Source organism: Oncorhynchus keta, chromosome 32 (assembly GCF_023373465.1).
Source record: "Oncorhynchus keta strain PuntledgeMale-10-30-2019 chromosome 32, Oket_V2, whole genome shotgun sequence".
NCBI lineage: Eukaryota > Metazoa > Chordata > Actinopteri > Salmoniformes > Salmonidae > Oncorhynchus > Oncorhynchus keta.
The window spans coordinates 22072998-22087875 of record NC_068452.1 but is presented as its reverse complement, the minus strand read 5'-3'; the positions used below and the strand labels follow the sequence as shown (position 1 = coordinate 22087875).

The following is a 14878-nucleotide window of genomic DNA, read 5'->3' as shown; positions in this document are numbered from 1 at the left end:
CGCTACTTCAGGCCTCGTTACCTGAAAGAAATGCAGGCTCGCTCAGCAATGCCTGCTCGGTCAAGCAGGTCAAGTCCATTGTGTCAACCTAAGACGCTGACTGTTCAGAAGGAGAGATTTTAGAAATCTGTCTGGTTGCTGGCACCAAAATCCATCCCCTCTGCCAGGCAGCTCAGGTTGAGAACTTAACTACGGACTGTAACTAGGGCATCAATGAGTGGCTTTGTTTTTCAGTGATACTGAGCCTTGACACAATAACAAAACAGTATGGTACAATGGTGCTGCTTTTTAATTAATTACATAGTCTTTATAGTTTACTTATTGCACATCCAAGTTAGTTTAAAAAAAAAACAATAGTGCAATTAACTAGACACATATTACACACAGAAGGTACCATGTGGTGTACAAACGAGCTTTAAACAAAGCCAGCTTCAGCTTAGACTGTCGTCTCCCTTTTCATAGTTCCACGGAGGGAGGGATCTCCGAAACCGTGAGCGTAGCTGCCTGCAGCTGCAGTATAAAAAGCGAGGGCCTGACTGGACAGTGACTGCCTGCATATCGTATGGGCAGGAGGCAGGGCTGGCTGTGCCATGGTGTGGGTCCTTCCTCCTGAAGTTAGGGAAAATAAAATCCCACCACAGCCTGGGTTCCTAATCGACTACTGTATTACAACTTCTATTGGTCTAAATGACGTTGGGGTGTAACTTTCTAACGTCTGGGTATATTCTCTGAAAAAAAGCTTACAGCAGAACTTCTCTTTGGTCCATGCGCAAACACCACTTTTTAGTTACTTTAAATGAACAAAGTCTACCAGCCAAGTAGTGAACACAGATAGGAAATGTGCTGTGGTTTTGTGGCAAAAAAAAAAAGTAGCTTAGGACTTTATTCAATCTGTGTTGCTGATTGCGCGATAGAAAAGTCATTTCCAATTGAGTAGACTCCTGCAGCGTTTACCGTGAATGCAGTCTCTGCCAATGCGGGAGCATTGCCTTTAAACTTCAATCACGCTCTGAACGCTGAACATCCACGATACGGATTGAATAGAGCCCTTAAGCTATTATAGGATCACATGGCTGATCAGTACAGTGACCTAATGGATCTAGATGAGATGTTAATGGGATCATTTCAAAGCCATCCTTTTTTTTTTTTTTTAAACAACACAAACAGCTAGGTTCTTATTTAAGACATATGAAATAAAAAGACAACACCAAACAGTACATAAATAATACTAAGAACGCATCAATAGTCAGGACAGCATTGGTTCTGTGTGTCGGCACAGCAGAGAAAAGACAGGGGTCTGCATTGTGGTTGTGATGGTCCATGTTACTGGCTGGGGGTTAGGTGAGTACGTCAATTCTTCACAGTGCGGACAGCTAGCTAATTTCCATCCACACCGAATATGTTCCCCGCTGAAACAGAGACTGGGAAATAACAGTTCCACCCTTAAATTGGAGGTTTAGGCCAAGATATAAGATCAATATTGGATCACTTAACTATTAAAAATGAACAGACCAGACATTTAAAAGGCTCCTATCAAGTGTTAGCCATAGTTTCATGTTGGGGTGATGGCTCGGGCAAACAGCAAGTTGACAAAGGGGGAGAAATCAGTGTTTGGTAGAAACAACAGACCAGTCATATCCCAAGATCCTATAGTTTCTGTTACACAGCATTAGGCTGGATCCTTTATAACATCTTGTCCAATCAAATTGTCCCATCCAGTAGTCTCTCCCACCCAGCTGACAGTACCAGCAGGAGCAGTTCTGTCCATGACAGCCAGAGTGACTTACTGAGCTCCATCATCTGGTTCAAGTTCACACGGCTTGCTACATCGACAGTTCTAGGTAACGGAAGCCTGGCTGGGGTCTTTATGAAAACAGACCCTTTCAGAGTGTGTGTGTGAGAGAGAGGAGGTGAAAGTGTGAGTCAGTCACCCTTTCTATTGCATGAGGGATATTCTAGGAAAGGCAGAGCACCACACGTAGAACAACATAGCAGAGGCACATTCACAGTTTATCCTCTGCTCTGCAGAGTGTCTCTAGGTGAGCGGTGTAACTGGTTGGGGAAGTCTAAATTAACTCGTCTCTAGGCAACAGTGTGTCTCCCTGAAGTATGGCTCTGTGAGTTCTAGGAGATAAGGAGCCACAGCTTCGGGTCCCGTGCCTCACGTTGTCGGGGTGCTGGTTCTCCCATGTGAGCACAGAGGTTGAGTGGCAGGAAGGGGGGAGGTGGCGACACCTCATCAGCACCCACATTGGTTTCTGTGGGTTTCTAGCCTCACTTACAAAACAGGCTCCTCCCCTTCTCGCTCCTTCAGTTGGAAAGCCCAGCGAGGTTTATTGTCACGGATGAGGAGTAAAAACAGCCCTCTCTTTGTTTTGGCTGTGGTGCTGTTCCCAGTGGAGGAGGTGGAGGAAGCAGGCGCAGGGTCCGCTAGGCTGGGGCTCCGAGGAGGCTGTGTGTGAGCAGAGAACAGGGGGAAGGGGCACCCATCATACGGGGTGCGAGGGCAGCTCCAGCAGGGTGGGGGTGGGTGTTGGGGGGAGGTGGTGGAAGCCCACCTCGATGGCAGTACCCTCTGTGATGCTCACCACGTCGTCGCCCATCCCACGCTGGTGACGGATGGCACTGAAATAGGCATTCATCAGCTGCATGATCTCAGTCAGCTGTGAGAGAGAGAGAGAGAGAGAGAGAGAGAGAGAGAGAGAGAGAGAGAGGAGGAGAAAGAGATGACAGAGAAAGGTGGAGAGAGACAGAAGTAGTGAGAGAACAGAACGAGGAAGAGAAAACGGAGAGAGAGAGAGAGAGAACAGAGAGTCAGCCTGGTGACAGTGTGAGGAGTGGCTTTCTCAATGTCTGTGTCTGGCACCAACACAGGAGGGAGGGGAGAGATGATGTCATCCAGCTGCTGCTGGAACAGACACAATCCTCCAGGGATGGTCAGAGCGTGATGTGCCTTGGCACATTCTGCAGCAGCACCAGCACTCACACCACTGGACTGAACTTCAGTAAGACACAACCCTAACAACAACAAAGGCAGATGGGTAATTGCATTTCAACATATCATGTCTGTGTTTCAGCTGGGTTTTAATATCTGTCCTTAAGGTCACAGCAAAATATTGCATTAGCTCATGATTGTATGTTGTTGTGTTGGCCACCAAGTCCTAACCCCGATTTATCCAACTACCATCAATCCACATCTGGCCTTCCCCCTAACACTATGTGACCTCTGGCCATAACCTTTGCCCTAACTTCAACACGACCCCAGTCCAGTTGCCGGCACCAATTTGAACCCTTACTTCAGCTGCTAACCTTGCCTTAACCGTTGACTCCTAGCTTAACCATATCCCCCTTCAAACCAGCTCCTGTTGAACTCTCTGCCCAATCCACTTAAATCCTCTATGTTTATGACTGAGCAATGTGAGCACCACAGTTCAGAAAAGTATCACCCTCCTTTAGCTGGCCTCCAATTTGCCTGTTCTGCTGCACCAATAAATAAATAAAAGCCACTCTTGTGCCCCGTGAGAGAGAGATCACAGAGAGGGCTTTGTTCCGCGTGGGAAGATGCAAGCAAATCTGCAGGATGAACGGACGATTTGTTCTCACAAAGAAAAAAATAATTAGCGGTTTGGGGAAATATCCAGGTTTCTGGGAAATGTTATGGGCTCATTTTGTTTTGTTGTCTAACCACTGCAAAGAAAAAAAAGACTCACCCCGGTTAGTATTTAATAAACAGGAAGTAAGACTCTTGGTGGTTGATTCTGGTGGCAGAGAGAGAGGCAGGCTGTGTACTCTCGTATAAATCGCGATGAATTACTGTTTTTGCACGTGGGTCAGGGCGCTGTGGGTGGAATAACATCATGAGCAGGCAGAGTGGCTGTTTCAATGACTGTGCACAACGTGTCACTGTGATCAGGAATAGAGGTCATTCACCAGGCACAGTGAAGCACCTCACTGCTGTGTGCAGCCCGAATGAGGTGAACAACTGGAGTCAATCAAAGACCGTCTCAGGCTTAATTCCACCCACAGACTCCGCTACGTGTCTGTGAGTGACAGATGTATCATTAGTGCACACAATGCCTCCTGCTATGAGCTTTTGTTCGCCCACCTTGGTAGTTTCAAACAGCAGGTCTCGGTCGCCGGCGGTGATCTTGAAGGTGTTGCTGTCGGAGACGCCGTAGGAGCAGATCTGTCCGTAGGGGAAGGACTCCAGAGCCTCTGCCTCGCCCTGCCTGTACAGAGACACACACGTCGCTGCCACACCCAGCCACAGCTTCTGAGAGAAACTACCTGTCGAACTCTGGAGAGCGAGAGAGAGAGAGGGAGAGAGAAAGAGAGAGCGAGGAGGAGGGAGAGAGACAAAGAGAGAGGGAGAGGGAGAAAGAGAGAGCGAGGAGGAGGGAGAGAGACAAAGAGAGAGGGAGAGGGAGAAAGAGAGAGCGAGGAGGAGGGAGAGAGACAAAGAGAGAGGGAGAGTAAAAGTGAGCGCGAGAGAGAGAGAGAGAGAGAGAGAGAGAGAGAGGGCGGAAGAGGTCAGTACTAAAATCTCTCTTTACATTCAACTCACTTATCTGTGCAGACGGGGAAAGGAGATGTACTCACAATATAGAAGTCCACCTCATAGAGTGTGCAGCCAAAGCCAGACCACTGGCGTGCGATGGTGAGGTAGGCAGTCATACTGTCCCTCCTGCTGTACCCGGCCAGGCCCTTCCAGCACTCCACAATGGTGCTCATGATGGCCGCAGCCTCCTCCTTCAGACGGCTGCGTAGCCGCAGGTCCTGCTCCACCTTCTGCTTGTGGGCTGCAGTGGCAGTATGGTTCCACAACGTCCCTCCCAGGAGACCCCCGGGGAAGCGCTGGGGGCAGCCCTGGACCGGGGGCTGGGTGGCGGGGAGGAGGGCAGGGGGGGCACAGGGGGGCATGAGGAGCCGGGCCTCCACCATGTGGCCGGGGAAGAGCTCGTCCAGAGGGGGGCAGGGGGAGTGGGTGCTGAAGTCCCCGATCACAGACTGAAGCCGCAGGGCAGCCAGGGTCTGGAGGTCCTCCTCACAGGCTGGGAGCTGACCTCGCACCACCATCTCATGGCACTGCAGGGAGAGAGAGAGGGGGAGGGAAGAAGAGAGACGTAGAGGAGGATAAAGAAAGAGAGCATGAGTGAGATTGAAGAAAATGAAGATGGAACAAAAGAGAGGGGGGGGCGGGGTTAAAAGAGAGAGAAAAATAGAAAGGGGTAAAGAGATGGGGACAGCGGTAAAAGCTCTCCCTCCATCCATCATAGTTATACTCCACCCTGTTTTACTCAGGCCCATAACTCTTTAATAACTGTCTTCAGGAAGAATGTACTAATGGACCCTGCCTGGGCTCTCAGCAGTGCAGCCAATGGCCTTACTCATGTTTTTAAAGCATTGTGTTTAATTACTATTGTGGATTGTAAGACTCTAACGACTGTTAAGTGAAACGTAATAAAGCAGTGAAATACAAGGAATGAGTCACTGGCCAAAACTTTTAAAATGTCTAGTTATCATTCTTGGAACAGCCACTAATGTCTAATTTAACATTGACCATAACACAGGAAATAGAGGCGCCAATCTCTCTCTCATTCTGTGAGGTTTGTTACCTGTTCAAAGAGGAAGAGGTACTCGATGCTGTCGACAGATATGGCGTCAGCATCCAGAAGGCAGTAGAGTTTGAAGCAGAGCCTCCACTGGGAGTCTGAGTCTGGTTCTTTGGCAGACAGGCTGAGAGAGAGGAGAGAGGCGAGAGGGAGGGAGGGAGAGGGAGAGAGGGAGAGAGGGAGAGAGGGAGAGAGAGAGAGAGGGAGAGAGAGAGGGAGAGAGAGAATGAGATAGAGAGAAAGGAGAGGAGAGAGAGAGGGAGAGAGATAGAGAGGAGAGAGAGAGAAAGGAGAGAGAGAGAGAGGGAGAGAGATAGAGAGGAGAGAGAGAAGAGAGGAGAGAGAGAGACAGAGAGGAGAGAGAGAGAGGGAGAGAGAGAGAGAGAGAATGAGATAGAGAGAAAGGAGAGAGAGAGAGAGAGAGAGAGAGAGAGAGGGAGAGAGAGAGAGAGAGAGAGGAGAGAGAGAGGGGAGAGAGAGAGAGGAGAGAGAGAGAGAGAGGGAGGGGGAGAGAGAGAGAGGAGAGAGGAGAGAGGGAGAGAGAGAATGAGATAGAAGAAAGGAGAGGAGAGAGAGAGAGAGAGAGAGAGGAGAGAGAGAGAGAGAGAGGAGAGAGAGAGAGGGAGAGGAGAGAGAGAGAGGAGAGAGAGAGAGGAGAGAGAGAGAGAGGGAGGGAGAGAGAGAGGAGGAGAGGAGAGAGAGAGAGAGAGAGAGAGAGAGAGAGAGAGAGAGAGAGAGAGAGAGAGAGAGAGAGAGAGAGAGAGAGAGAGAGAGAGAGAGAGAGAGGAGAGGGGAGGAGAGAGAGAGGGAGAGAGGGAGAGAGAGAGAGAGAGAGAGAGAGAGAGAGAGAGAGAGAGAGAGAGAGAGAGAGAGAGGGGGGAGAGAGAGAGAGAGAGAGAGGAGAGGGGGAGAGAGAGGGAGAGAGAAGGAGAGAGAGAGAGGGAGAGAGAGAGGAGAGAGAGGGAGAGAGAGAGAGAGAGAGAGAGAGAGAGAGAGAGAGAGAGAGAGAGAGAGAGAGAGAGAGGGGAGAGAGAGAGGGGGAGAGAGAGAGAGAGGAGAGAGAGAGAGAGAGAGAGAGAGAGAGAGAGAGAGAGAGAGAGAGAGAGAGAGAGAGAGAGAGGAGGAAGAACACAAGGGGTTAGCAGGGTTGACGGGTGGGAAAAAACACATGTGAGAATTTATATACACGTACACACAGACGAGCATGCATGCACACACATAAGCACGCACACACACATGCATGAGAACTCCCCAACTGGCGGGCCAGGTCAATATCCCACCACCCCATCCCTTCCTGTCTGTGACATCACCGTGTGCTGCAGCGGATGATGACTAACAGCGACTAGTTACATTTGGTATGTTTACCCTGTCACTCTAGCTCTGTAGACACACGCGCACCTCTTAGAACAACGCCGAGCCCTTCTATTCCAGCTGAATTCACTCCTTATCTGCGACACAGTGTCCTTACACAAGCACATGACATCGGTGTCACATTGAGAGTATAGTTGGTGCCCTGACTGCAGAGAGACAGACATGGTGACACAAGCCCACTACTTTCCCAGCATGGTGTCGGTTTGTGATTGACAAAATGAGACGGCAAGGCCAGCAGTTATCAGAGACTTGGTTCATTTACAGCATGCGAGCTGGACCACAGGAGAAGAACAACACAAACGACACTATCTGCAGAAACTAGGAGGACAGAAAGGTTCAGAACTTTTGTGAAACATTACAGAACAGTTGAGAAATATATGGTAATTAGATTTTCAGAGATAGGTGGGTAGCTGATGGGTGGGGAGCTGATGGGTGGGGAGCTGATGGGTGGGTAGCTGATGGGTGGGTAGCTGATGGGTGGGGAGCTGATGGGTGGGGAGCTGATGGGTGGGGAGCTGATGGGTGGGTAGCTGATGGGTGGGTAGCTGATGGGTGGGTAGCTGATGGTGGGGAGCTGATGGGTGGGGAGCTGATGGGTGGGGAGCTTATGGGTGGGTAGCTGATGGGTGGGTAGCTGATGGGTGGGGAGCTGATGGGTGGGGAGCTGATGGGTGGGTAGCTGATGGGTGGGGAGCTGATGGGTGGGTAGCTGATGGGTGGGGAGCTGATGGGTGGGGAGCTGATGGGTGGGAGCTGATGGGTGGGTAGCTGATGGGTGGGGAGCTGATGGGTGGGGAGCTGATGGGTGGGTAGCTGATGGGTGGGGAGCTGATGGGTGGGGAGCTGATGGGTGGGGAGCTGATGGGTGGGTAGCTGATGGGTGGGGAGCTGATGGGTGGGGAGCTGATGGGTGGGTAGCTGATGGGTGGGGAGCTGATGGGTGGGGAGCTGATGGGTGGGGAGCTGATAGGTGGGTAGCTGATAGGTGGGTAGCTGATGGGTGGGTAGCTGATGGGTGGGTAGGGTAGCTGATTGAGGGTAGCTAACATTTAAAAAAGTAAAATATACTGTGTCCGTAAAATGCATACAGAACGTATAAGCTGGAAGTAGAAGCCTAAGTGTTGTTGTCCATTAGTTTACTCCAATTAGGGGAGGGGTGGTAGGGTTAGGGGAGGGGTGGTAGGGTTAGGGGAGGGGTGGTAGGGTTAGGGGAGGGGTGGTAGGGTTAGGGGAGGGGTGGTAGGGTTAGGGAGGGGTGGAAGGGTTAGGGGAGGGGTGGTAGGGTTAGGGGGAGAAGGTAGGGTTAGGGGAGGGGTGGTAGGGTTAGGGAGGGGTGGTAGGATTAGGGAGGGGTGGTAGGGTTAGGGGGGGAGGTGGTAGGGTTAGGGGAGAGGTGGTAGGGTTAGGGAGAGGTGGTAGGGTTAGGGGAGAGGTGGTAGGGTTAGGGGAGGGGTGGTAGGGTTAGGGGAGAGGTGGTAGGGTTAGGGAGAGGTGGTAGGGTTAGGGGAGAGGTGGTAGGGTTAGGAGAGAGGTGGTAGGGTTAGGGAGAGGTGGTAGGGTTAGGGAGAGGTGGTAGGGTTAGGGGAGAGGTGGTAGGGTTAGGGAGAGGTGGTAGGGTTAGGGGAGATGTGGTAGGGTTAGGGGAGGTGGTAGGGTTAGGGAGAGGTGGTAGGGTTAGGGGAGAGATGGTAGGGTTAGGGAGAGGTGGTAGGGTTAGGGAGAGGTGGTAGGGTTAGGGAGGGGTGGTAGGGTTAGGGGAGAGGTGGTAGGGTTAGGGGAGAGGTGGTAGGGTTAGGGGAGAGGTGGTAGGGTTAGGGGAGAGGTGGTAGGGTTAGGGGAGAGGAGGTAGGGTTAGGGGAGAGGTGGTAGGGTTAGGGGAGAGGTGGTAGGGTTAGGGGAGAGGTGGTAGGGTTAGGGGAGGGGTGGTAGGGTTAGGGGAGAGGTGGTAGGGTTAGGGGAGGGGTGGTAGGGTTAGGGGAAAATACTAAATAAATAAATATATATGGGGGATAGAAATTATGCAGACAATTACATTGATAGAAGCCACAATCTATCTGCAATATTAAAGCTGATCCACCCGCTAAAAAATAAATAAAATAAAAACGACACTATCTCTCAAAGACTTCAGATTCCTCTGTCTGTTGTTCTATGGAACATAGCTTTGATTCTTGGCACATACATACAACAGATGAGTTCTCATTCAATTCCTGAGTAGGCTAACTTTTCAACCCTCGTAATGATGTCTGTCTGTGTCTGCGCGATATTTACTTTTCAAACCTGGTGAGGATGTCAGCGATGATGGTGCTGCCCCCTACAGCTCTCTCCCAGTGGGCGTTCTGCTCAAACAGGGAAAAAGTGTTTCTGCTCTCCTTCAGACCCAGCTTCTCCAACATCCTCCTTACCACCTAGCAGAGGAGAAAGAGAGTCGTAAGGAGTACACTGACAAGCAGTTCCCAACTTGCTGGGTCTAGTAGGGTCCTCACTTTACAGTGCAAGTCCTCACAAAGGTCAACTCGAGAGGAAAGGATTGGAGAGGGTGTTCGTAGATCTTGGTAGTGACATAGAGAGACAGAGATGATAGAGAGAGACAGAGATGATAGAGAGCCCCCACCCCCCCTCACCTCGTTGGCGGTGGTGTGTGAGCTGATGTGGAGCTGACAGGAGCCTGGTCCTGGGTAGTGAACTGTACACAGCATCTCCTGTCTCCCCATCAGCACCTGGATCTCCTCCCAGGAGGGAACACATTCCCGACACCGTGTCTTCTCCAGAGCCTCCCCGATGAACGACGCATAGTTATCCATCTCAGACTCCGGAAATTGGCTCTGGATCCTGGACCACGGGAGGGGAGAGAGGAGACACGGGAGTGAGCCGGGTGACTGTGTGTGTGTGTGTGTGTGTGTGTGTGTGTGTGTGTGTGTGTGTGTGTGTGTGTGTGTGTGTGTGTGTGTGTGTGTGTGACTAAAGGAAGCTCCACTGCATTTCAAACGGGCAAACTGAAGCACGTCAGTGAGTCTAATATTAACCGTGATAACCGTTATGTTATTTGAACTGGATTTGCGTGATCCTTTCGGTTCCACACAAGTCATCTTTATTTTCTTTCGCGTTGGCAATACTGAGAAGCCAATGAGGCGAGGAACGACCAGTGTTCTCACTTTGGCTCTCAGAGACTTAAAAGGCTCTCCTCCCTCCGCCCTTCAAAGAGACTGTAAAAAGGGAAAGAAAACATGTTTGACTTTCAGCAGAGCTCTTTACAGGAAAAGGTGTTTCCGCTCACGCGAACCAGAGTGACCTGCCGCTTCCTCCCAGCGGAGTTGCCAGGGAAAGCGGGGGGAGGGGGGGGGCACCCTCAATGGGCCAAAAACTCCAAAACACGCAAGAATGTCAGAGGTGTGAAAGGTGACCTGACAGAGCCATGAGCTCACCCCAGCTCAAACAAGGAAGGGTAGAAGTTGTGGAAGGAAGCAATTATACTACAGTGTCCATCCCAAAATATATACAGCACAGAGAACAGAGGAGAGCTGGAGAGAGAAAGGGGAAAGGGGGCGAATGAGAGAAGACTCAGACACTCCAGACAGCCAAATGGAGAGAGAGAGAGAGAGAGAGAGAGAGAGAGAGAGAGAGAGAGAGAGAGAGAGAGAGAGAGAGGAGAGAGAGAGAGAAAGAGAGAGAGAGAGAGAGAGAGAGAGAGAAAGAGAGAAAGAGAGAGAGAGAGAGAGAAGAGAGAGACAGAGACAGACAGACAGACAGACAGACAGACAGACAGACAGACAGACAGACAGACAGACAGACAGACAGACAGACAGACAGACAGACAGACAGACAGACAGACAGACGAGGCCCTCTCCGTCTCATTACGGGGCACAGGGTGGGTTTTGTCTTGCTGCTCAAACATAATTAGGAATGCTCCACTGAGAGAGGCTGTGCTGTGTGATCCCTTTCCGTCTGCCCCCCTCCCCACCCCGCCTGGCCCAACCTTCTCTCCTCCACGCACGCAAGGCTCATGTCGACCCTTCTCCGACTGGGGGCATTCCCTGGGGGGTTCTCAGTGAACCATGGGGGTAGAGGGGGAGGGGGGCTCAGTCTCTGGGCCCTCTGCCCAGTGTGCAGCTCCAGTTCTGTCCAGCTGTGGGGTCAGCCTCAACACTCTCTCACAGAGGTCTCAGGGAAACACTGACCCTCTCTCTTTATAGCAGCGCTGCTGCATAACCTGCCACCTTGCATTTAGGCTGACCCCGGAAGCTAATAGCTAGCTATACTGTGAAAAGTTCAGAAAGTATTCAGACCCCTTGACTTTTTCCACATTTTGTTAGGTTACAGCCTTCTTCTAAAATGTATTAAATAGTATTTTTTTCCTCATCAATCTACACACAATACCACAAAATGACAAAGCAAAAACAGGTTTTTAGAAATGTTTGCATCTGTATTCAGATTAAAAAATGGAAATATTACATTTACATAAGTATTCAGTCCCTTTATCAGTACTTTGTTGAAGCACCTTTGGCAGTGATTACGGCCTCGAGTCTTCTTGTGTATGACGCTACAAGCTTGGCACACCTGTATTTGGGGAGTTTCTCATTCTTCTCTGCAGATCTCTCTTAAGCTTTGTCAGGCCGTCTCTTCAGAGATGTTCGATTGGGTTCAAGTCCGGGCTCTGGCTGGGCCACTCAAGGCCACTCAAGGACATTCAGAGACTTGTCCCGAAGCCACTCCTGCATTGTCTTGGCTGTGTGCTTAGGGTCGTTGTCCTGTTGGAAGGTGAACCTTCACCCCAGTCTGAGGTCCTGAGCAGGTTTTCATCAAGGATCTCTGTACTTTTCTCCATTCCTTTTTTCCGCGATCCTGACTAGTCTCCCAGTCCCTGCCACTGAAAAACATACCCACTGCATGATGCTGCCACCACCATGCTTCACCGTAGGGATGGTGGCAGATTTCCTCCAGACGTGACACTTAGCATTAGCAAGGCCAAAGAGTTCAATCTTCGTTTCATCAGACCAGAGAAACTTGTTTCTCATGATCTGAGAGTCTTAATGTGCCTTTTGGCAAACTCCTAGCGGGCTGTCATGTGCCTTTTACTGAGGAGTGGCTTCCATCTGGCAACTCTACCATAAAAGCCTAATTGAGTTCTGCAGAGATGTATCCTGCCTGTTTGGCCCTGTCCGGGGGTATCATCGGATGGGGCCACAGTGTCTCCTGACCCTTCCTGTCTCAGCCTCCACTATTTAATGTGTCGGAGGGCTAAGGTCAGTCTGTTATATCTGGAGTATTTATCCTGTATTATCCGGTGTCCTGTGTGAAGTCTCTAATTCTCTCTCTGTCTTTCTTTCTCTCTCTCGAGGACCTGAGCCCTAGGACCATGCCTCAGGACTACCTGCCATGAGGACTCCTTGCTGTCCCCAGTCTACCTGGCCGTACTGCTGCTCCAGTTTCAACTGTTCTGCCTGCGGCTATGGAACCCTGACCTGTTCACCGGACATGCTGTTGAGATATTCTCAATGATCGGCTATGAAAAGCCAAATGACATTTACTCCTGAGGTGCTGACCTGTTGCACCCTCTATAACCACTGTGATTATTATTATTTGACCCTGCTGGTCATTTATGAGCATTAGAACATCTTGGCCATGTTCTGTTATAATCTCCACCCGGCACAGCCAGAAGAGGACTGGCCACCCCTCATAGCCTGGTTCCTCTCTAGGTTTCCTCCTAGGTTCTGGCCTTTCTAGGGAGTTTTTGCTAGCCACCGTGCTTCTACACCTGCATTGCTTGCTGTTTGGGGTTTTAGGCTGGGTTTCTGTACAGCATTTTATATATCAGCTGATGTAAGAAGGGCTATATAAATACATTTGATTTGATGGTTGTCCTTCTGGAAGGTTCCCCCATCTCCACAGAGGAACTCTAGAGCTCTGTAAGAGTGACCATCGGGTTCTTGGTCACCTCCCTGATCAAGGCCCTTCTCCCCCAATTGCTCAGTTTGGCCGGGTACGCAGCTCTAGGAAGAGTCTTGGTGGTTCCAAACTTCTTCCACTTAAGAATGATGGAGGTCACTGTGTTCTTTGGGACCTTCAATGTTGCTGAAATGTTTTGGTACCCCAGATCTGTGCCTCGACACAATCCAATGTTGGAGCTCAATCAAGTTGTAGAAACATCTCAAGGATGATCAATGGAAACAGGATGCACCTCAGCTCAAATTTCGACTCTCATAGCAAAGGGACTGAATACTTATGTAAATTAAGCTGTTTCTGTTTTTAATACATTTGCAAAAATGTCTAAAAACCTGTTTTCGCTTTGTCATTACGGGGTATTGTGTGTCGATTGATGAGGATTTTCTCAAGGGGTCTGAATACTTTCCGAAGACTCTGTACATACCGCGAGAGACAGTGTGTTCTAGCTCTGAGAGGTGGATGCCTCAGTGTGCTGTATATTGCAACTGTTCCATTAGCTTGGCCTGATACTGAGTCGCAGTGTAAACATGGGCATCATATATAGTGCTTTATGACTTGCAGTCCAACGGAGGCTTCAGGCCAAAGATTAACACTGTTAATATAGCTTAGCATGTGGCTAATTCAGAGCTGCAAATCCACTCCTAAAACACTGGATATGTCTGGTGGTCGTGCAGTAACAATGTGAGGGAATTTCACACTACTATATCTAACTGGTGGTTAGCAGGCTTGGCGCCTGTCTCCTGTCTGCTCCCACGGTGGGTTCCCATGCTACTGGCACCCTTCTGGCCCACAGCCTGACCCCCATTTCTCCCTCGTACCGCAGCTCTATTCCCCCCCTCACCTCTCAAATCATTTCTGACCGAGACACTTGTCAACACCAAACGCTTTCCATTGTCGGTGAAACCAGCTGACGCCTTAAAGTTTTCCGCAGGCTACGACAGAGTTAGGTGGATGGGTAGGGGAACAATTACACCTCCTGTCGAGGGTGTTGTGTTATATGTTGTGTGTGTCACCTCTTGAGGTGGAAGCGCAGGTATTTAAGCACGGCGGGGCCGGGCAGGAAGGTGCAGCTCATGCAGGTGAGGAGCTGCCAGTAGCGGAGGTGTGCGGCGGTGTGGGGCTGCGGCGTGCAGCTGGTCTGCTTCACCAGCTGGCAGTAGACCTCGTCCCGGAGCGGCCGCAGGTCCAGACAGGTCTGCAGCACGCCCTGGATCAGAGGCACCGGGTCCCGCGCAGACTCCAGCTGCTGCAGACAGTTGAAGAGCTTCACCGCTTCCTCCCGCACCGTGGCGTAGCCCTTACCGCTGTGGTCTGTGGGGGGGGGGATCAGTACCAGACGCATAGTATTAGGAATTAGACCAGACCAGTCAGCATGGTTGAGAATAGATGATCCTGTCTTGTCTCTGTGAGGTCTCTCGGTGGAATGACTAGGCTTTAGTGGCCGTCTCTCATCATGCCTTATCTAAGATGTCTCACTCACTGGCCTCGACTTGGCACGCAGGCGGTTAGGCATTACAGGTGACTAACTCAATGGTAAGTCCATATGTGAGTCTGTTACAGTGTATCATTACTGGGCATGTCAACGATCATGTGAGAGAATTACTCATATGTGAGTGGGTGTGTGTGTGTGTAAGTAACTGCTCGTGTTTTACTGTAGAGTTTACAGGCATGGCACTGACCGCAGGGACTGGTGGTAGCATGGTAGTAGTACTTACAGGTGTGTTCCAGGCTGCCGTAAGGGAAGGGCAGCAGGGGGGCATACAGGGGGCTCTGGGTGTGCTTCAGGATGGGGTTGTGCTGGTACATATTATCTACCACCTCAGGGTTAAACTTGTTCTCCTGGAGAAGAAAGACAGAGAGACAGACAGACAGTTAAAGAGAGAGAGAGAGAGCGAGAGAGTGACAGATGAGCTTCCTTGACCTTCCAGCTGACCTGGGAGCAGCACCAAGCAGGG

The 14878-nt window shown here is 50.5% G+C and overlaps 1 protein-coding gene across 3 annotated transcripts in view; it reads right to left on the bottom strand.

The window, feature by feature from the left end:
• Positions 1-271: 271 nt before the first annotated feature.
• Positions 272-14878, bottom strand: part of LOC118365284 (unconventional myosin-X-like) — a 49423-nt gene continuing 34816 nt past the window's right edge. Inside the window, exons 6-14 of one of the 3 annotated variants that reach the window (XM_052490907.1) lie at positions 14639-14762; positions 13937-14234; positions 9605-9812; positions 9252-9388; positions 5616-5736; positions 4600-5085; positions 4106-4297; positions 3711-3838; positions 2536-2663 (exon numbers count right to left, since the gene is read on the bottom strand). In XM_052490907.1, coding sequence (XP_052346867.1) covers positions 3716-3838; positions 4106-4297; positions 4600-5085; positions 5616-5736; positions 9252-9388; positions 9605-9812; positions 13937-14234; positions 14639-14762 — 1689 coding nt within the window. In that variant the 3' untranslated portion in view covers positions 2536-2663; positions 3711-3715. Of the gene's footprint in view, positions 2664-3710; positions 3839-4105; positions 4298-4599; positions 5086-5615; positions 5737-9251; positions 9389-9604; positions 9813-13936; positions 14235-14638; positions 14763-14878 lie in introns of all 3 variants that reach the window. The other 2 variants (XM_052490905.1, XM_052490906.1) reach the window with 2 other exon arrangements.